Here is a 22,592-nt window from a genome sequence, read left to right on the forward strand (position 1 = left end):
TAACACATAACAACTAACGCAACATCTTATAATCCTTTTTATCCTATAAATTTCCTTAGTATCGAGGGCTACCGCCCCCAAACCCCCGCTTTGTCAATAGTGGTAAACAACTGCGTACCGGTAAAGTTCAATCTAGCCAACCTTTGTTCAAGGGCCTTTCAAGCCTAGGACTCGTTTTCAAGCACTTTTCAAGCCCTCTGTGAACCCTGCTCTTGAGGGTAAGAGAGTATTTATTGTGCAGTTTGTACAAAAAAGGGACTATTACCCTCGATGCCTTTTTATAATTGCATGATAGCTCCCTTGTCTTAGCTATGGATATACTATTATAGTTTATGATTACATGTAGTTATCAATTATTTTGTTATAATATTGTAAATAACTCTGTTACAGATATAGATTTCTTACTTTGTTGCATTTTTTACATAGAATAACAATGAAGATAACAAACTTTATTTTATGCTTTTTGGTGGATTATTGTGAAAAATCTTTGAGTTAAAAATGAAAATTCACTGTTTCAAACAGTCAAAATTATAAATAATTGTTACTATTTTACTGTGAAAATATGTTGTTGTTTTTAGTTAATTACTTTAGTGTAATTCTCCAGTTTAAATACACAAATAATCATTTGTAAGCATAAAATAACAAGAGGGCCAAGATGGCCCTATTCGCTCACCTGAGAGGGGTTGGTTCATTCAATCTTTACCAAACTTCAAACTTGACCTAGATATTGTCCAGACAAACATTCTGGTCAAGTTTCAGCATTATTGAACCAAAACTCTGGCATATGTAGTGTTTTTGTTTTTGTAAGATTTGACCTGGTGACCTATATTTTGAGTTGATCCCCCTTACCAAACATCAAACTTTGCTTACAAAAATAAATATTATGACCAAGATTCATAAAATCTGAAACAAAATTGTGACCTCTAGAGTGTTTACAAGGATTTTGTATAATATAATGAAAATTTGGACAATCTAAGGGCAATAATTATGGCATTAATTATGTTATATATATAAAACCAATCTTTGTACCAAGTTTCATGATGATTGAGCAAACAATGTGATTTCTAGAGTGTTCACAAGCTTTTTTTACAATATAAATATAAGAAAACTGCCCCCCCCCGGCACCCATGTTATTCAACTGACCTGAACCATTTTCGAACTCAACTCTCATATCAAGGAAACAAATGTTCTGACCAAATTTCATGAAAATTGGGCCAAAAATGTGACATCTAGAGTGTTCACATGTTTTCATTATACATATATACATATAGAGAAAAATGCCCCGCCCACTGGCTGCCATGTTTTTCCACCGATCTGGACCATTTTCAAACTCGTCCGAGATATCATTAAAACCAATGTTTAGACCAATTTTCATGATGATTGGGCGAAAATTGTGACTTCTAGAGGTTTTACAAGGTTTCTATATAGCAAAATAAGGAACCCCCCCCCCCGCAGCCATGTTTATCAACTGACCGGAACCATTTTCGAACTCAACTCTCATGTCAAGAAAACAAATGTTCTGACCAAATTTCATGAAAATTGGGCAAAAAATGTGACTTCTAGAGTGATCACATGTTTTCACTATATACATATAGAGAAAAATGCCCCGCCCATTGACTGCCATGTTTTATCACCGGTCTGGACCATTTTCGTACTCGTCCGATAAATCAATAAAACCAATGTTTTGACCAACTTTCATGATGATTAGGCAAAAATGGTGACTTCTAGAGTGTTTACAAGGTTTTTCTTTAACCAGATAAGGAAAACTGCCCCCCCCCCCGGCAGCCATGTTATTCAACTGACCGGAACCATTTTTTAACTCAACTCTCACATCAAAGAAACAAATGTTCTGACCAAATTTCATGAAAATTGGGCCAAAAATGTGACTTCTTGAGTGTTCACATGTTTTCACTATATAAATATAGAGAAAAATGCCCCGCCTACTGGCTGCCATGTTTTTTCACCGATCTGGACCATTTTTGAACTCGTCCGAGATAGCAATAAAACCAATGTTTTGACCAACTTACATGATGATCGGGCAATATTGTGACTTCTAGAGTGTTTACAAGGTTTCTCTATAGCCAAATTAGGAAAATTGCCCCATCCGGAAGCCATGTTATTCAACTGACCGGAACCATTTTCAAACTCAACTCTCATATCAAGGAAACGAATGTTCTGACCAAATTTCATGAAAATTTGGCCAAATATGTGACTTCTAGAGTGTTTACATGTTTTCACTATATACATACATGTATAGAGAAAAATGCCCCGCCCACTGGCGGCCATGTTTTTTCACCTATCTGGACCATTTTTGAAATCGTCCGAGATATCAATAAAACCAATGTTTTGACCAACTTTCATGATGATTGGGCAAAAATTGTGACTTCTAGAGTGTTTACAAGGTTTCTCTATAGCCAAATAAGGAAAACTGCCCTGCCCACTGGCGGCCATGTTTTTCATTGGACCGGAACCACTTTTGAACTCAACCAACATATCATTAAGGCAAACATGTTGACAAAGTTATATGAAGATTGGGCATGAAATGTGAATTCTACAGTGTTTACCAGGTTTTTCTTTTTTTTGACCTAGTGACCTAGTTTTTGACCCAGCATGACCCAGTTTAAAACATGATCCAGATATCATTGGGACAAATCTTCTGACGAAGTTTCATGAAGATCGGACATGAAATGTGGCCTCTTGAGTGTTTACAAACCAAATGTGGACGACAGACGGACGGAAGACGGACAAAGACCGGTCACAAAAGCTCACCTGAGCAATCAGGTGAGCTAAAAAGAAAATTTGTTGGATTGGTTTGAATATGGATTACTTGTCATTATAGAAAAAAGTTTTCTATGATCACGCATAAATTATAATCGATATTCCACCAAATCAAACAAATATCATCTATTTAACTCTGTCTATCTACCCCTCCCCTAAGGGACCAATTAATAAAACATGGTCATAAATCGAGCACTGCAATAGATTAAATCAACATGATGAAAATACTCAACTCAACATGTAAACTATGGAGAAAAATCAAGCGCAGTCAGAGGGTCACAGAGAAATTTTGTCAACATGTTATGTAGATTTTATTGATAAGGGCTGGTGGGGGCTTTTGCTTTTGAAAAGGTCAAAGCGGTATTACCTGTTACTATTAGGCATCTGTACCACGTCGGACGAATTGTCGTCAGGCATCATTCCCTGGCGGCGATGCTGGGGAATCTTCCTTGGCGGTTGAAAACAGTCACGCACCCAGGGCACCTCTGTAGTCCACTGCATTTGTAGGATACCATAGTTGCTGAGACCCGCATGCCTGCATGTGTGGGATAAAAGCAAATGAGTCTGGATCTAGGAAAAAAGGGCTTAAGTAAAAAAGCCTGAATCTGGGGAATAAGGGGCTTAAGTAAATGACTCTGGATCTGGGGAATAAGGGGCTTAAGTAAATGAGCCTGGATCTGGGGAATAAGGGGCTTAAGTAAATGAGTCTGGATCTAGGGAATAAGGGGCTTAAGTAAATGAGCCTGGATCTGGGGAATAAGCGGCTTAAGTAAATGAGCCTGGATCTGGGGAATAAGGGGCTTAAGTAAATGAGTCTGGATCTAGGGAATAAGGGGCTTAAGTAAATGAGCCTGGATCTGGGGAATAAGGGGCTTAAGTAAATGAGCCTGGATCTGGGGAATAAGGGGATTAAGTAAATTAGCCTGGATCTGGGGAATAAGGGGCTTAAGTAAATGAGCCTGGATCTCGGGAATTAAGGGGCTTAAGTAAATGAGTCTGGATCTGGGAAATAAGGGGCTTAGGTAAATGAGTCTGGAACTGGGGAATAAGGGGCTTAAGTAAATGAGCCTGGATCTGGGGAATAAGGGGCTTAAGTAAATGAGCCTGGATCTGGGGAATAAGGGGCTTAAGTAAATGAGCCTGGATCTGGGGAATAAGGGGCTTAAGTAAATGAGTCTGGATCTGGGGATTAAGGGGCTTAGGTAAATGAGCCTGGATCTGGGGAATAAGGGGATTAAGTAAATTAGCCTGGATCTGGGGAATAAGGGGCTTAAGTAAATGAGCCTGGATCTGGGGAATAAGGGGATTAAGTAAATGAGCCTGGATCTGGGAAATAAGGGGCTTAGGTAAATGAGCCTGGATCTGGGGAATAAGGGGCTTAAGTAAATGAGCCTGGATCTAAGGGGCTTAAGTAAATGAGCCTGGAACAGGGGAATAAGGGGCTTAAGTAAATGAGCCTCAATCTGGGAAAATAGGGGATTAAGCCTTGTGTACTTGTTAGACCTCCACTCAACTTGGACCTTATTGTGTTTTGCTGCATATATATATATATATATATATATATATATATATATATATATATATATATATATATATATATATATATATATATATATGAGCAGCGCTTTGGGAAAACTGGGCTTAATGCATGTGGATAGAGTGTAATCTAAGATTAACCTATGAAGATGGCACAGGCTAATCAGGAAAGACACTTTCTGCGTTTATGGAATCTTTTGTTTAAAGGAAGTCTTTTCTAAACGATAAACAAATCCAGATTAGGCAGAAAGAGATGTCACTGAGTGGCTTGTGTGAACTGCACATGCTAATTTTGGACGACACTGTGCATTAAGCCCTATAGCAATAAAAGCGAATTGTATTTAAGCAGGCCAATAAAAGAGCAAATGGCCAAAATTTGCTACCCCAACAATTTTGATGACATAAAAGTTTTTTCTGTTGGAAAAATAAAAAAAATGTTTGCTTAAAAAAAACAAAATATGCTTCGCTCTGGATTTTTTGGGGTTTTATTTTAGAAGTCTCTTCTTAATCAAAATACAGTTTAGGTGGAATATGTAGTCCTTCACAAGCCTGTGCGGACTGCACGGGCTTATCTGGGACAACACTTTACGTATAAATGTCCCAGTAAAAAACAAAACATATACAAATGTTGGCCTACTCATTCTGAGTGTGGACTGCCAGCTTCCCGGGTACGGACTCGATTCTGTGTCTGCCATCACCTGGATGAGGGACCTGCAGCAAGGGATAGAATTCCATTAGCTTATAAAAGGTATATATGTTAAAAAATAACAGTCATGTTGATATTTTTTCCCTTAAAAAATACATATGTTAAAAAAAGTCATATGTCAAGATTTTTTCCCTTAAAAAATATATTTAAATTACAGTTTTTACATATCAGGTGTTTAAATAATTTTTTTTATGAAATTCAATAAAAGATCGAACCTAACTATTATTGTTGTTTAGAGAAAACTCTTTGAATTGTTTAACGCAAAACACCATTTTTAAGTGATACTTACCATGTGATATTATCACAGTTTGAAACTTTCACACATGTTTCTGTTATTTAATTAGCTTGAAAAAGTTCAAATAGTTTGTTCCACAAAGTGATAACATTTTTTGTGGACTGACCACCCCAAAAACGTTTTGCAGAGTACAAACTTGTAAGTAGCTGAATGTTCTACAGACCTAAAGACTAAAAAAACATTCCTTTATAGTTGAAAATATGTGTACATTTTCAACAGTGTATACCAAAACAAAAGCTGCTTTATAAAGAACAAATGCTACAAAGTGTTTAGCAAAAAGCAACAACATTTGTGCCTTCCTATTGGAACAAGAAACCGTCGGAGACAGGTGATGCTCCCCAAAGTTTTTTTGTCCCAATATTGCACTACATATTCATATAAAAGGAAACGTCTTGAGGGGCATAACTTTGGACAAAATAATACGATGGATGGTTTAGCAACTTAAAAATTTCAAAGGGCCATAACTATCTAAATAAATCATCTAACCACAACCCACTAATAACATGCGCATCTCCTCAAGGTAGTTAAGCTTCCCATAAAGCTTCATTGTATTCCAGTCAGTAGTTGGGGGGAAAAAGCCGGGACAAGAATTGCACTATATGTACAGTTTATGGAAAATTTCAAAGGGCCATAACTCTGTGAAAAATCATCCGACCATAACCGGCTGATACTATGCACATCTCCTGTAGTGAAGCTTCCCATAAAGTTTCATTGAATGCCCGTAATAAGTTGCTGAGAAATAGCTCAGACAAGAATTGCACTATATGTACAATGGAAAATTTCAAAGAGCAATAACTCTGTGAAAAATCATCTGACCAGAACCCGCTGATAATATGCACATCTCCTCTTGGTAGTGAAGCTTCCCATAAAGTTTCATTGAATTCCCGTAATAAGTTGCTGAGAACTAGCTCGGACAAGAATTGCACTATATGTACAATGGAAAATTTCAAAGGGCCAGAACTCGGTGAAAAATCATCTGACCAGAACCCGCTGATAATATGCACATCTCCTCTTGGTAGTGAAGCTTCCCATAAAGTTTCATTGAATTCCAGTCATTAGTTGCTGAGAAATAGCCCGGACAAAATTGTGCACGGACGGACACACAGACGGACGGACAGACGAAGTGGCGACTATATGCTCCCCCCAAAATGTTTTGGGGGAGCATAAAAAAGGACCGAATGCATGTACTCAAAGTGTCGTCACAGATTAGCCTGTGCAGTGTGCACTTTTCACCCAAACTGGATTTTTGCTACTCCTTTTAAAACAAAAGATACTATTGAAGCCAGTGTCTTCACAGGCATATCTGGGACGACACTTTACGGTTATGCCAAAAACTGATGCTATAAAAAGATCAAACGCTACAAAATGTTTGGCAAAGACCACAACATTCTTAAATTGCTCTGTTAAGTGTTATCCAAGATTAGCCTGCCCAGTCAGTGCAGGCTTATCAGGGACAACACTTTCTGTTTAAACTGTATTTTCGTTTCGATGAGCCTTTAATCCTTAAAACCAAAAATCTCAAAAATCTGGGATGAAAGTTTACACCCATGCATTAAGCCCACATTCCTCAGAGCAAGGCACAAATGTTGCTGTCTTTTCCAAATATTTTGTAGCATTTGATCTTTTATAACAGTTTTCTTTTGGTATTGTCTAATAAAATATACTTTTGACAATGTACAGGCTAATCTGGGATGTCACTAAACGCACATGCATTAAACACTGCTTTTGCAAAGCAAGACTCATTCTTACCTTTTCCCCGACTCTGACTGTCTGCAGGAGCCTGGTTCCTGCCTCGCCAGGCAACATGGGAAGGTCCTCTGCGAAATATGAGATCGGTGAGAGTGTCGTGGGCTTCAGTTTTCCCGCCTCCATTTCCCTCCGGATCTGCTCCATCTGCCTGCGCTCTGCAGCGTTTGGCACCATGTCAAAGAACTTACGCCAATCTGGTCAATGAAAGCAAATTTATTTAGTTCAAAGCTATTAATAACAGCTTGATTGCATTGAAATCAGAAAGATTATTAAAATGCTCTTGAGTCAGTTTTTGGGATAGAACAAGTTCTTGGTTTCTTTGAGGGAGATGAAAAGAACACACCCACAAAGGGAATCAAACCTGTTACCACTAGTTGAACAACATACCCATATTGCTGAGGCGACCTACAATTTATTTGGTTATGCTTAATAGCCAAATACGATAATATGTCCGATAAAAATCACTTTTGTGGTGTGGTGCCCCAGGATTCTAGACTGATTCTAGCCGCTTCCTGTGAAAATGGGTCTTATATGGGCAATATGCCTACTACATAGCTCCAAACTAGCCTGTACAATGGCAGTCTGGTCAGGGGCTACCATGTCCATGAGACCTAACATATCCGGGTCTCGTTAGTGGACATAGTAGCTCCAGTGAAATACTGTGTGGTTGGAAGGCTGAGAAGGTGCCAATGCTGGCAGAATATGACCATAATCAGTCCACCTTAAGTGGATGGTTTAATGGTATTTAAGATAAATAAAAATAGCATTCTCTGTACTCGATACTAAGTGCCAAGTAATTTAACAACATTTAACATCATTGGCATGAAATTTCCTGGGGTGTTTTGTGGACAAGTATATTTGTAGATTTCTTATTTTGTAAATGAATCATGAATTTGAGTTGGTCATTTTTCCAATGTGTTTGTGATATTGACTTGCATCAGTAAACCAACAAAATCAACGAAAACTATTATTTCTCCCAAAATAATGATTCTACAGTGTTCTATTTATCTCATTAGGCATCTTCATAATTTTCTACCTGTCATTTGAAAATAAATTAAGGAAAAACACATAACATAATACTGTACATGTTTTGGTAATACTTTCTTATTAGCTTACCCACATTCTTATAAGCTGACCTACCTTGTAATTGAGTTACCTGCATTTTGATAAGCTGACCTACCTTTCGAGGATTGTGGACTGGTATGAGAGCGTGGTCTCGGGCTGGCAGACTCAGACTTGACAGGTGACAGCATAGCACCAAAACCTGAAATTGACCGGTCATAGAACCCTTCTCAAAATAAAATGCACTTTTCAACAAAATACGCTTTAAAAGTGTAAATCAACAATAAGTTTGTTGCAAAGACGATTCAAAGTGGGTGGTTGAAGTGATATGGTCTCTTAGTTCAGCATCTGCCGTTTTTTTGGGATACTGAAGAACAGCTGTAACAGGTTTGTATGTTCATTTCTGCATCTCTTTTTAATTTAAATAATTATGATCATTATCATATTTATGTATTGTCGCTGGGAAATGTAAATGGATAAGTATCTGTAATGCAATTTCAAGGAAAAAACACCGTTTGAATTATTATGGCTGTATTTTATTGTTATTGTCATCTTAAATTTTATTTATACCTATTTCTTGTCATTAATGAACAGATTTCTTTCCCCCATATTTAATAAGAACTTTTATATTTTAAATTTGAAGGTTAAACCCCAAGGTAAAATTTACATTGATCGGAAGATCCATTGGAAAGATCCATTGGAAAGAATGTGCATCATCGCCTGCCAAAAAGGGTGCAAAAGGAGGACTACCTGATGTATGAACATTTATACCAGGTTTTACCCTGCACGAGCAGGCCAACTTGAGGGAACAGGAGTGGGAAACTGCGCCCTGTAGTGTCCTTGACCAAGAAAAGCTGGATTTGTTGAGAGGTAAAACTATATAATAAAGGTTATTGCATTTTAAAGACGTGACACTTCCGACCAGTCCACACAGCCAAATGAGACCACATATATTAGTTCATTTATAAACAGTATTTTCTACCAAACGTAATTTCTTTAAATTATTTATGAAAAGCGTTAAGTCACATGTGATCATGAGATTTAAATTGCAAAAATAAACAAACAAAAACAACAAGCCAACAAACTTGTTTTGATTTAAATTTATGATATTTATAGCAACTGTTGAACAAGATTACCATAACAGCAATATTTAACACTTACATTATAAAATATCTTTCAGGACCTGATCTCAAATGAGATCATGCACGAGACGCGCCTCGCAAAGACCATGACAGTAGTTTTCAGACCTGATCAGCTGGTGAACTGCTCTATGAAGGGTGGTTTATGAATGCATTCTTTGTAAGAAACATTGAATAACAACAAATATAGTGACAGGGGCTCAGCTGCTAAATATTGTCTGCTTTCTTTGGAAATTCAAAGTAACCTGTACTGGCTCTCAGAAGGGCATATTTTAGCGCAATAATGAACAATAAAAATACAAATTAAAAATAAGGTACCGTAATAACTCTATGTTTTCGGACACTCTAAGTTTTCGGACACTCCTTTTTTTAGCAAAAATAATTATTTTTCGTGACTCTTATTTTCGGACACACGAGTTTTCGTCCTTAAGCAATGTCTCTAAGTTTTCGGACAGTATATTTTACAGCGCTATTTTACCAAATTTCTGTTTTCGATATCTAATAACACTTCGATCATGGGGTTTTAACCAGATTATCACCATAAAACATGGCAGGTGCCTGCATTCCTGAGGGCAACGGACCATTACATTTGCTTCATTGGGTAAATAACCTTGTAATCCGGTATTAAACAATTGTTTCGCCCAATAGCATACCAGTAAGCGTTGTGACAATGTCCAGGGGTAGTGCCAATTAACAGTTCAATTATCTACCGCAATTGTACTACCCATTCTCAGTAAAATAACTGTGACAAATACTAAACACTTCAAAGTGTGATGCATCCTATTGCAAGATTTAAGAAGAACAATGGAAGGTGTTAGACAACAACTATCGGAAATGAACAAACAAAGAATTCATAGTTTGCTTTTTTTATTGCGTTAATCACAGGTTCATACTAGCGAGTATCGGTACATGACATGCTCATCTTTGAACTTGTTGGTCAAAATACAACCTTGTAGTTACTGTCTGTCAAATAAATTAAGCATTTAAAATTATTTAAAACGCAGTGCAAACATATATAACTGTAATGTATACTACATGGCATGGTATTTTACAAGCGCTTGCTATTACCGGTAGTCGTGGATACAATTGACGCTATTTTAGGACACTTTAATTTTCAAATCTAAGTTTTTGGACACCTGTATTTTGTGAATATTTTTCGTATCTAAGTTTTCGGACACGAAAATAAACAATTATTTTTAAGTGTCCGAAAACATAGAGTTATTACGGTATAGATTTATATAAATGTCATGAGTACGGTTCATTTATCATATATTAGGATCCAGAAAATGATTGAATTAAATGTGCTGCTTTTGTCCATATCAAAAAGGGATTTGGAATTAATGTAATATACAAATCTAGTAAATGATAGGGAAAACATTTCAGCTTAAGGAGGGGAAAACTTTTATATTTCTGAAGCGGAAACCACCTGTATTGAGCTTTAATCAGAGGGGAGAAAAATCACTGGTATGAGCTTTATATTTTAAGTTGTTAATTCCAGATAGGCAATAGCCAGTTTGAATCCTCTTTTATGTAGATATGTAACCTTTGTTTTTGTTTTTTAAGCTTTAACATTATAATAAAAGTGTTGTCATCTATTGAATTGAACTTTTTGTTTTTTATGTATGTGTTTACATAAACCTTTCACATAAAGAATGAATGCCGGCTTCAAAATGCTGGGATTTTTTTTTATTTGGTTAATTTTTAACCATATTAATTTGAAGTGATGTAAAGTACACTTAAGCATATAATGCGCTTAAAAAATTCACTTCCAATACTTCATAAATTGTATTATTTGTATGACTGAAAATGCACTCAAGTGTAATAAGGCGCTTAAAAAAATCACTTTTTATATTGTAAGGTGTATTATTTGTATGACGGGGAATGCACTCAAGTGTATCCATGCGCTTAAAAAAATTCACTTTCAATTTTGTAAGGTGTATTATTTGTATCAGTGGAAATGCACTCGAGTGTATTAATGCGCTTACAAAACTTCACTTTGAATACTCAATGAAGTGTTTAATTTGTATGACTGGAAATGCACTCAAGTGTATTAATGCACTTACACAAATTCACTTTGAATACTCCATGAAGTGTATTATTTGTATGAGTCAAAATACACTCAAGTGTATTGATGCACTAATGAAAGATTACTTTCAAGTTACTGATAAGGGTATTATTTAATGCGCATTTAGTACACTTTTTCGGGAAGGGAATCATAGTCAGAAAATGAGTTTCATATCCAATAGGTATTAAAGTAAATTGACACAGATAAATTTTCACTCTTTCCTGACTTTCTCAATACTTAACCCATTTATGCCTAGCGTCTAGAAAACAGGCCTTGGCAAACAGCATAGACCAAGATGAAACGCCGCATGATGCGGCATCTCATCAGGGTCTGCGCTGTTTGCTTAAAGGAATTTATGTAAGACATATTCTAAGTATAGATATAAATATACTAGACATCCCTAACTTTGGCAATAAATTGATCCAAATAAGATGGATGGGAGAGTCCACTACGCATAAATGGGTTAATCATTTGAGTTGAGCTAAAAATTATGAATAGAATATTCATGATACCCTACCAGGAACAGACTAACAAACTGTGCCACCTACCTTGATGACCACCACGTTGATAGCTCATGTCCGATATGTCCTTTGTGATCCCAGAGTCGTAACTGCTCAGTCTATCTGTCACCTGATGACAAATGAAGTAAATATTAGCATAGCGCAAATTATTTTCAAAAAATATCTGTCAAAAGGCAAGGCAATGTTCTTGCACACACCAGAGGTGTAACAACTGAGACAACATTTTGTAATCTGCCATAAAAGAACAGAAATGTGCTGCACTCTGGGAAAACATGGCTAATCAGAAATTACATTTTCAACTTTTATGGTTTTTTTGTTTAAACTATGTGCTTACGCTGACTGTAACGGCCTATCTAGGCAGACACTTTACACACATGCATTAAGCCCTGTTTTCCCAGAACGACGCTCACTTATTCATCCAGTGTCAATACCTGTCTTCCATGACTGTCGTAAAACACAAGCTGCTCACTACTATTATACAATGGGTCCCTTATAAAACCCTTGAGCTCTTTTTTTCGATTAAACTCCTTTATCGTAGGCAACACACCCATCATCGCCCGGCGTTCGCGACTCTCCAGATTTCTCTCACTTTCTGACGATTTTGGAGTATTACATGTCCCACGTAAACTTCTCAGATTTGTATTGCTCAAATGAAGACTCTTGGATGACTGAGATAAATAGCTATTTTTAGTTTTCTTCGAACGCAAGGTCACAGCACTTTCGCTACTGTGTCTAGTTTTAAGTGTTCTAAAGGTTCGGTAGGATTTTGCCGAGTGTCTGGACTCGAAACCAGAATCAACAGACGTCTTTACTGACTTCAGAGTTTTTGCGTCTGCCATATTTAGTTGTAACCTTATATATATCTTTTAATCCCCTTCAACAGTTTGTCTTTATGGATGGTATTATTGTAAACGTCCAAGCATACTCTCTTTTTTAAAAATACTTTTTTCCAATACAGTTGGCTTTTTGTTTTCAACTTCAACGTTTTGTGAAGTATTTATGTATGCTATTGATATTTATGTCCAAGCTTAACTGTTCATTACTTTTTCATTACTTATTTACAATCGTGTTATATATAGTGTTCATTTTTATTCACATAATCTAAACACAAAGTTGGTAAACAAAGTTGATATACTCGTGTACAAAGTTTCATTATTCCTATATTTACAATCCAGCTCAGAGTATCAAATCACAAACAAACCGGTAAACTGATAATTCTAAACTACTTAATTGGCTCAAATTACGCATTGTGAAAGCGATCATTAGGTAAGAAACAATTAGAGATTACTCCACAAAGACATTTAAACCAATTTAAAGATCACCTACATTAAAGGCTGAAATTTAAACCAATTTAAAGATCAGGGACATCAAAGGCTGAAATTTAAACCACTTTAAAGATCAGCCACATTAAAGGCTGAAATTTAAACCACTTTAAAGATCACCAAAATTAAAGGCTGAAACTGTGCCTTATCATGATCAAAACATTTTTTGTGCAAAAATTACCTGTTAATTGGATATATAATGACTAACCCTTTGTCACTTAGATACATATTTTGACGCATATTTAGTCCCTTAGAAAGTTACATTTAATTAAATACCTTTGTTACTAGCTTCAAGTTTTAAAGGCTTCATTTACAACCGCTAGTTACTGATGGGCAGCAAACAGCAAAAAACCTGAACAGACTATAATATCATGCTACTATATATATATATAAGATTCAAGTTTTAAAGGGTTCATTTACAACCGCTAGTTACTGATGAGCAGCAAACAGCATAAAACCTGAACAGACTATCATATCAGGGTTTTTTTTCCCACTTTTTGGGAAGATAGCCCATGGCTTTGGAATTTGGAATTTTACCGGCATTTTCATGAAATTGGGAAAATAAATTAATTAGCCTTTTTTCCACATGAAAAGTCCACTGATTGGGGAAATACTAAATTTGATATAACTCTTCATAATCATTGAAATTAAAATAACAAAATCATATATTACTTTGTTAGATGTAATTGAATTGAAATTGAGATATAATACGCATAAGACTTCTTTCTAAAAAAAAAAAATAATTAATTTTCTTTTTGTTTTTTTTGGAAATTGGGAATTTTTTGCCACATTTTGGGAAAAAAGTATACTTTTTGGGATTGGGAACATAGCCGAATTTCGGCTATAAAATCGGGCCAAAAAAACCCCTGCATATGCTATTATATATATTTATATAAGATTCAAGTTTTAAAGGGTTCATTTACAACCGCTAGTTACTGATGAGCAGCAAACAGCATAAAACCTAAACAGACTATCATATCATGCTACTATATATATATAAGATTCAAGTTTTAAAGGGTTCACTTACAACCGCTAGTTACTGATGAGCAGCAAACAGCATAAAACTTGAACAGACTATCATATCATTCTACTATATATATATAAGATTCAAGTTTTAAAGGGTTAACTAACAACCGCTAGTTACTGATGAGCAGCAAACAGCATAAAACCTGAACAGACTATCATATCATGCTACTATATATATATATATATAAGATTCAAGTTTTAAAGGGTTCATTTACAACCGCTAGTTACTGATGAGCAGCAAACAGCACAAAACTTAAACATACTATCATAGTTCTGATTTTATGCTGATTGAAAAAGCCATTTTCACTTAGCTTCTTATGAAGGAAAGGATTAAAACATTCTTTGCGCAAAAATTACTTATCAATTGGACAATGACTTACAGTACAAAATCAATTACAGATTCACGTTTGTTAAATGATTCTCAAAACCTCAAAAATGTTCAACAGTGAAAAAAAAGATGTTTATCAAAATATAATTGCCTGGAGAAAAAAAAAGAAAAGTGGTTTGCTATAGTGTGCAACTGGTTCAAAGTACATTTACATTTTTATATAATATATCTTTTTTTTTCAGCCATTAATTTAAAAGTGAGATGTTTGCAGATAAAAAACCAGGAAATATTAAATTGAGTCCATCTGTACCCTATAGACAACTGTGAAAAAAAATAATTAAAAAAATAACTGAACATTCTAAATATTTAATTCTCAAAAACCAACAAACAGAAATGTGTACAAGTTTAAATATTCGTCAAGTATGTTTGAAATTTATGCCATATATGTTACACCTGATACCTTCATTAAATATTAAATGCCCTGGGTCTCTTTCACAGTAATTGATTTTGAAATTAATCGTCTAGTATAATTGAAATGTTCCATTTATGTAACACCTGACACCTTAATTAAATTCTAAATGCCCTGGGTCACTATAACTCTTTACCACTTAGATACATATTTTTACGCATTTGTAGTCCCTTAGAAAGTTAAATAGAACTTAACACCTTTCTGAAATCGATCATTTCATTTAGCCGCACAGTATAGGGCAAATAGTGGAAGTTAAATTGAATTGGTTGTCCATAAATACAATTTCTTTATTGGAACATTATACAAGCTCTTTTTAAAATATATAAAGCATATATATATATATATATATATATATATATATATATATATATATATATATATATATATATATAACAAAACGTGGCGTCACATCAAGATACAAACTGTTTGCTATTCTGATAGTATTCTTTGAAAAAAAATGAAGAATGGTAATTTTAGAAATTTAGCAGACAACAGTTTAGCAGACGACAAATTACCCAGCATGCAAGGCGTTAAATGACAAAAACAATATTAAAGCAGAAAGTGTAACATGCATTAAGCCCCATTTTTCCAGCGTAAGGCTCATCTTATTCATCTCATTTCATATAAACTACTCAATGAACAATACAAGGAGCAATCGTGATCACTAGTAAAGCTTTATAAAAATAAAGATGCTAGTGTGTGTTTCAAACTTTAGAAGGCACTTTAGCTTCTGATGCTGCTTTATGTGAGGTGTTTCAAACTTTACAAGGCACTTTAGCTCCTGATGCTGCTTTATGTGAGGTGTTTCAAACTTTACAAGGCACTTTAGCTCCTTATGCTGCTTTATGTGAGGTGTTTCAAACTTAACAAGGCACTTTAGCTCCTGATGCTGCTTTATGTGAGGTGTTTCAAACTTTACAAGGCTCTTTAGCTCCTGATGCTGCTTTATGTGAGGTGTTTCAAACTTTACAAGGCACTTAAGCTACTGATGCTGCTTTATGCGAGGTGTTTCAAACTTTACAAGGCACTTTAGCTCCTGATGCTGCTTTATGTGAGGACACGGAGTGTGTCCCAGCTGATGCTGCTTTATGTGAGGACCGGGAGTGTGTCCCAGCTGATGCTGCTTTATGTGAGGACCCGGAGTGTGTCCCAGCTGATGCTGCTTTATGTGAGGACACGGAGTGTGTCCCAGCTGATGCTGCTTTATGCGAGGACCCGGAGTGTGTCCCAGCTGATGCTGCTTTATGTGAGGACCGGGAGTGTGTCCCAGCTGATGCTGCTTTATGTGAGGACATGGAGTGTGTCCCAGCTGATGCTGCTTTATGTGAGGACATGGAGTGTGTCCCAGCTGATGCTGCTTTATGTGAGGACCCGGATTGTGTCCCAGCTGATGCTGCTTTATATGAGGACCCGGAGTGTGTCCCAGCTGATGCTGCTTTATGTGAGGACCCGGAGTGTGTCCCAGCTGATGCTGCTTTATGTGAGGACCCGGAGTGTGTCCCAGCTGATGCTGCTTTATGTGAGGACCCGGAGTGTGTCCCAGCTGATGCTGCTTTATGTTAGGACCCGGATTGTGTCCCAGCTGATGCTGCTTTATATGAGGACCCGGAGTGTGTCCCAGCTGATGCTGCTTTATGTGAGGACCCGGAGTGTGTCCCAGCTGATGCTGCTTTATGTGAGGACCTGGAGTGTGTCCCAGCTGATGCTGCTGCTTTATGTGAGGACCAGGAGTGTGTCCCAGCTGATGCTGCTTTATGTGAGGACCCGGAGTGTGTCCCAGCTGATGCTGCTGCTTTATGTGAGGACCCAGATTGTGTCCCAGCTGATGCTGCTTTATGTGAGGACCCGGAGTGTGTCCCAGTTGATGCTGCTTTATGTGAGGACCCGGAGTGTTCCCAGCACTCCTACCTGATTAACTAACTAGACTCATTAAGACTTAGATGAATTTTAATTATATAGCTAACATGTTGCAGATTTTCACTTTATTTTTGCCTGTTAAGTCAGAATTTGATAGATTTACCTGTATTGCCATGTCAATTACTTCTGTCTCCTCACACACATTTTAAAAGACAGTCAGACTACGGCATGTGCCAGGAAAACTGGGCTTAATGCATGTGAATAGTGTCACCACAGATCAGCCTGTGAAGTCTGCACTGGCTAATCAGAGGCCTTTCCGCTGTGAAGGTATATTTGGTTTAAAGCAAGTCTTTTCATAGCATAAATCCAGTTAAGACGGAAAGATAGTCTCTGATTAGCCTGTGCCCACTGCACAGATTTTTCTGTGATGCCTCTTAAAGCATTTAGCCCAGTTTCTCAGATTGTGACTCAAACTAAGCCATACAATATTTATAAAATATCCCCCACCTGACTGCTAGTGATGTTAGAGAGAGTATGGAAGGCAGAATCCTTCTGTGTGATGTCCTCGTCCTCCTCCTCTGTAAAAGATCACACACAAAAATCAGCACAATTAACATGTAGTACATAGAGGATATTTGTTGGATTAGGTGATTATCGATTTGAATTCACGAGTGATCATACAAAATATTTATTTTCTATGATCACAAGTGAATAAAAATCAATATTCCACCAAATCTAACAAATTTTCTTTTTATTTAATGCTTTTTTTCATGGTTTATATTCATTGTTAAAGAGTTTAACTAAAGAATTACGCTGGGATAATTACGTCATTTCGTCAAAAAAAGAAAGACGTAATTTCACAGTAAACAGTGAAAATTATCGATAAATTCACTGTTAATTTTTCACTGTTTGAAACAGTGAAATTATCAGTTTTAATTCACTGATATTTGACTATTAACCACAGGAAAGCATTAAATAAACGCAGTTCTATACCCATTCTTTTAAATTTAACCCTTACCACTTAAATACGTATTTTTACGCATGTGTAGTCCCTTAGAAAGTTAAATTTAATTAAAGAGATTTCTTACTGGATTCAAGTTTTAAAGGCTTCATTTCCTACCCTAAGATACTGATGGGCAGCAAACTGCATAAAACCTGAACATACTGCGAGTTACTCGCAGGCTGTTCCGGTTTTATGCTGATTGCACATAGCCATTTTAACTTTGCTTCTGAGTGGGTAAGAGTTAAAAAGTTGGCGTATGTTGTACATTGATACAACCAATTGTGCAATAGTAAAATAGCGTCCAATTTGAATGTTTTCTTTAATAAACAACTTGTTTGACTATTTTGGCATTTATAAATCTGGACACATTATACATGGTTGTGCTTATACACGGCCTATTTGAATGTTTTCTTTAATAAACAACTTGTTTGACTATTTTGGCATTTATAAATCTGGACACATTATACATGGTTGTGCTTATACACGGCCAATTTGAATGTTTTCTTTAATAAACAACTTGTTTGACTATTTATTTTGGCATTTATAAATCTGGACACATTATACATGGTTGTGCTTATACATGGCCTATTTGAATGTTTTCTTTAATAAACAACTTGTTTGACTATTTTGGCATTTATAAATCTGGACACATTATACATGGTTGTGCTTATAGCGGCCAATTTGAATGTTTTCTTTAATAAACAACTTGTTTGACTATTTTGGCATTTATAAATCTGGACACATTATACATGGTTGTGCTTATACACGGCAAATTAGAATGTTTTCTTAAATAAACAACTTGTTTGACTATTTGACATTTATAAATCTGGACACATAATACATGGTTGTGCTTATACACGACCAATTTGAATGTTTTCTTTAATAAACAACTTGTTTGACTATTTTGGCATTTATAAATCTGGACACATTATACATGGTTGTGCTTATACACGGCAAATTTGAATGTTTTCTTTAATAAACAACTTGTTTGACTATTTGACATTTATAAATCTGGACACATAATACATGGTTGTGCTTATACACGACCAATTTGAATGTTTTCTTTAATAAACAACTTGTTTGACTATTTTGGCATTAATAAATCTGGACACATTATACATGGTTGTGCTCATACACGGCCAATTTGAATGTTTTCTTTAATAAACAACTTGTTTGACTATTTTGGCATTTATCAATCTGGACACATTATACATGGTTGTGCTTATACACGGCCAATTTGAATGTTTTCTTTAATAAACAACTTGTTTGACTATTTGACATTTATAAATCTGGACACATAATACATGGTTGTGCTTATACACGACCAATTTGAATGTTTTCTTTAATAAACAACTTGTTTGACTATTTTGTCATTTATAAATCTGGACACATTATACATGGTTGTGCTTATACACGGCCAATTTGAATGTTTTCTTTAATAAACAACTTGTTTGACTATTTTGTCATTTATAAATCTGGACACATTATACATGGTTGTGCTTATACACGTCCAATTTGAATGTTTTCTTTAATAAACAACTTGTTTGACTATTTTGGCATTTATAAATCTGGACACATTATACATGGTTGTGCTTATACACGTCCAATTTGAATGTTTTCTTTAATAAACAACTTGTTTGACTATTTTGGCATTTACAAATCTGGACACATTATACATGGTTGTGCTTATACACGGTAAAGTACAGTATGTACCATGTTGTGAGCAGAACATATTTTGGAATACATAAAAATTCAAATACATTTTTTTTCAAATAGCAATAATAACTGAAAAATCCTGTGAAATCATATACATTAACAATGTGGTCAAGTACTTCAGTCTGAATTCTGTCTAGAATTCTTTAAATTCCCATAATTACACATGTGCTGAATCAATATAGCACGTTTACTTATCCTTAGAACGAGACACACACACATATCTCTAAAACAGTACCATATAACATATCTATGTTATTATATGAACTGCATCATGCAAAAATGGGTCTTACATCATTGGTATATATGAACTGCATCATGCAAATATGAGTCTTACATTGTTGGTATATATGAACTGCATCATGTAAAAATGGGTCTTATATTATTGGTATATATGAACTGCATCCTGCAATAATGGGTCTTACATTGTTGGTATATATGAACTGCATCATCCAAAAAAGAGTCTTACATCATTGGTATATATGAACCGCATCATGCAAAAATGGGTCTCACATGTTGGTATATATGAACTGAATCATGCAAAAAAGGGTCTTACATTGTTGGTATATATGAACTGCATCATGCAAAAGTGGGTCTTACATTGTTGGTATATATATGAACTGTATCCTGCAAAAATGGGTCTTACATTTTGGTATATATGAACTGCATCATGCAAAAGTGGGTTTTACATTGTTGGTATATATGAACTGCATCATGCAAAACTAGGTTTTATATTGTTGATATTTAAATTGCCTCGTGCAAAAGTGGGTCTTATATTCTTTGGTATATATAAACTGCATCATGCAAAAATGGGTCTTACATTGTTGGTAAATATGAACTGCATCATGCTTAAGCGGTCTTAAATGGTTGGTATATATGAACTTCATAATGCAAACATGGGTCTTACATGTATGCCATATGGGGCCAGATAAGCTCCAAGATTTGTGGTCTCATTAGATTAAATGATTTAACAGCATATCACTAAAAAACAAACACACAAAATGCTGAGATTATACTACACTGATATTGGTGGCACATTCTCACCCCTTCATATATACCATGAAGCATCGATCATTAAATACTGATGAGCAGCAAACAGCATAAAACCTGAACAGACTGCGAGGCTGTTCTGGTTGTATGCTGGTTGCAAAAGCCATTTTCACATGCTTGTTATGGGGAAATGTTTAAACTGTTTTTTTTGGTGTAAAATAAACTAAGATGCCAGCATTTCTACGTACAGAAAGAATCACTAATGGATTGCCAATGCACAACAAAACAAGATTCATTACTTTTAACAGGACAAAAGCACAAAGATCAGGAGAGACTGCTACGTACAGAGAGAAACACTAATGGATTGACAATACACAACAAAACAAGATTCATTACTTTCAACAGGACAAAAGCACAAAGATCAGGAGAGACTGCTAAGTGCTCCACACAATGCAAGATCAAAATAATTAAGTTCTGTTCATAAGCCAACAAATCATATACATTTATCAAGCAGAACATAGGCAACTATGGTTTGTAGGTTATGGGACAAGCTAATTCTTTTTCAAGTCACAAAGGGCAGATAATGAAGGATTTGTTAAAATCATTTTCAATAAAGACCCAAAAGGCAGTAAGTACTGATTTTTTTTAAACTCATTTTTTTTATATTTGTTGTTTTGATGTTTACAAAAATATTTTTTTCAGCAAACCAATTTGATTCCACATAGGGTACCATATTCATGATAAAATCAATTATAATGCAAGGGAAGTTACTCACTAAAGGGAGGTTATTACATACATAGGAACCTAGCTCTGGGAAAACAGGGCAAAATGCATGTGAATAAAGTGTCCTCCCAGATGTGAATAAAGTGTCCTCCCAGATGTGAATAAAGTGTCCTCCCAGATGTGAATAAAGTGTTCTCCCAGATGTGAATAAAGTGTCCTCCCAGATAAGCAATAAAGTGTCCTCCCAGATAAGCAATAAAGTGTCCTCCCAGATAAGCAATAAAGTGTCCTCCCAGATTAGCATGTGCAGTCGGCACAGGCTAACCAGGAATAACACTTTCTGTATTTTCATACCTTTTGCTCAAAAACTTCTTTTAAACAAAACAAAAACACAATAAAATAGCACAAATGTTTATCCTGAAACCAGTGAAAACTGCACAGGCTATTCTGGGACAACACTTTACACAAATTAATTCAGCCCAGTTTTCCCAAAACAAGTTTAATAAATAATTATATAAAACATAAATTAAAATGCAAGGGTAGTAACCCATTAAAGGGAGGTGAACACATAAATACACATTTTCAAAGCTATGGGATCACAGATATTTACCGAGAACTACCCACAGAGGAATGAACATCAAGGACACTGCAGTCTTATTGAATATTGCAAAGGTATATCCTGTCAATAATAGCAATAGAACTATTAGCTTACTTAACTTATTTGATATGAAATTTAAAGAAGAAATAGAGAATACATCTTAAAATCCGTATATTATTGATTTTAATTCACAATTGATCAGAGAAATTAATAATTGGGCCACAACTGATTATATTTATTTATTTGATAACGAGTGATGAATATATATATCAAGCTACAGAGAACTAAAACATTTATTGTTTCATTAAAACCTTTGTCCATTGATTATTTTCATTTTACAAGAGTTTAAGTGGACAATTTTGCTGTTATATTTTACATAATGATGTAAAAAATGACATCATTTGTCAGTAAAACAGTGAATATTATCAATAATTATTTACTGTTATAGTTCACTGTTTGAAACATTGAATCAACGTTAATATATCACTGAAATTTCCATATAAACCTTAGAAAAGCAATAAAGAGAGAATTTCTTAATTTTTAACATTTAATGATGTTAATTTTTATGAATTATAAGCGTTCAATCTTTTGCCTCAAAACTACAAACAGTTTGATGACAGGTAAGTAAACCCTTTTCCACTCAGAAATAAAGTGAAAATGGCTATGTGCAAACAACATAAAACCAGAACAGCCTACGAGTAACTCGCAGTCT

The 22,592-nt window shown here is 35.4% G+C and overlaps 1 protein-coding gene across 2 annotated transcripts in view; it reads right to left on the bottom strand.

The window, feature by feature from the left end:
• Positions 1 to 22,592, bottom strand: part of LOC127847206 (uncharacterized) — a 50,449-nt gene that overhangs the window by 8,484 nt on the left and 19,373 nt on the right. Inside the window, exons 6-11 of one of the 2 annotated variants that reach the window (XM_052378958.1) lie at positions 17,361 to 17,428; positions 11,879 to 11,960; positions 8,245 to 8,328; positions 7,065 to 7,258; positions 4,952 to 5,025; positions 3,146 to 3,313 (exon numbers count right to left, since the gene is read on the bottom strand). In XM_052378958.1, coding sequence (XP_052234918.1) covers positions 3,146 to 3,313; positions 4,952 to 5,025; positions 7,065 to 7,258; positions 8,245 to 8,328; positions 11,879 to 11,960; positions 17,361 to 17,428 — 670 coding nt within the window. Of the gene's footprint in view, positions 1 to 3,145; positions 3,314 to 4,951; positions 5,026 to 7,064; positions 7,259 to 8,244; positions 8,329 to 11,878; positions 11,961 to 17,360; positions 17,432 to 22,592 lie in introns of both variants that reach the window. The other variant, XM_052378956.1, reaches the window with a different exon arrangement.

This window comes from Dreissena polymorpha, chromosome 10 (assembly GCF_020536995.1).
Source record: "Dreissena polymorpha isolate Duluth1 chromosome 10, UMN_Dpol_1.0, whole genome shotgun sequence".
Lineage (NCBI taxonomy): Eukaryota > Metazoa > Mollusca > Bivalvia > Myida > Dreissenidae > Dreissena > Dreissena polymorpha.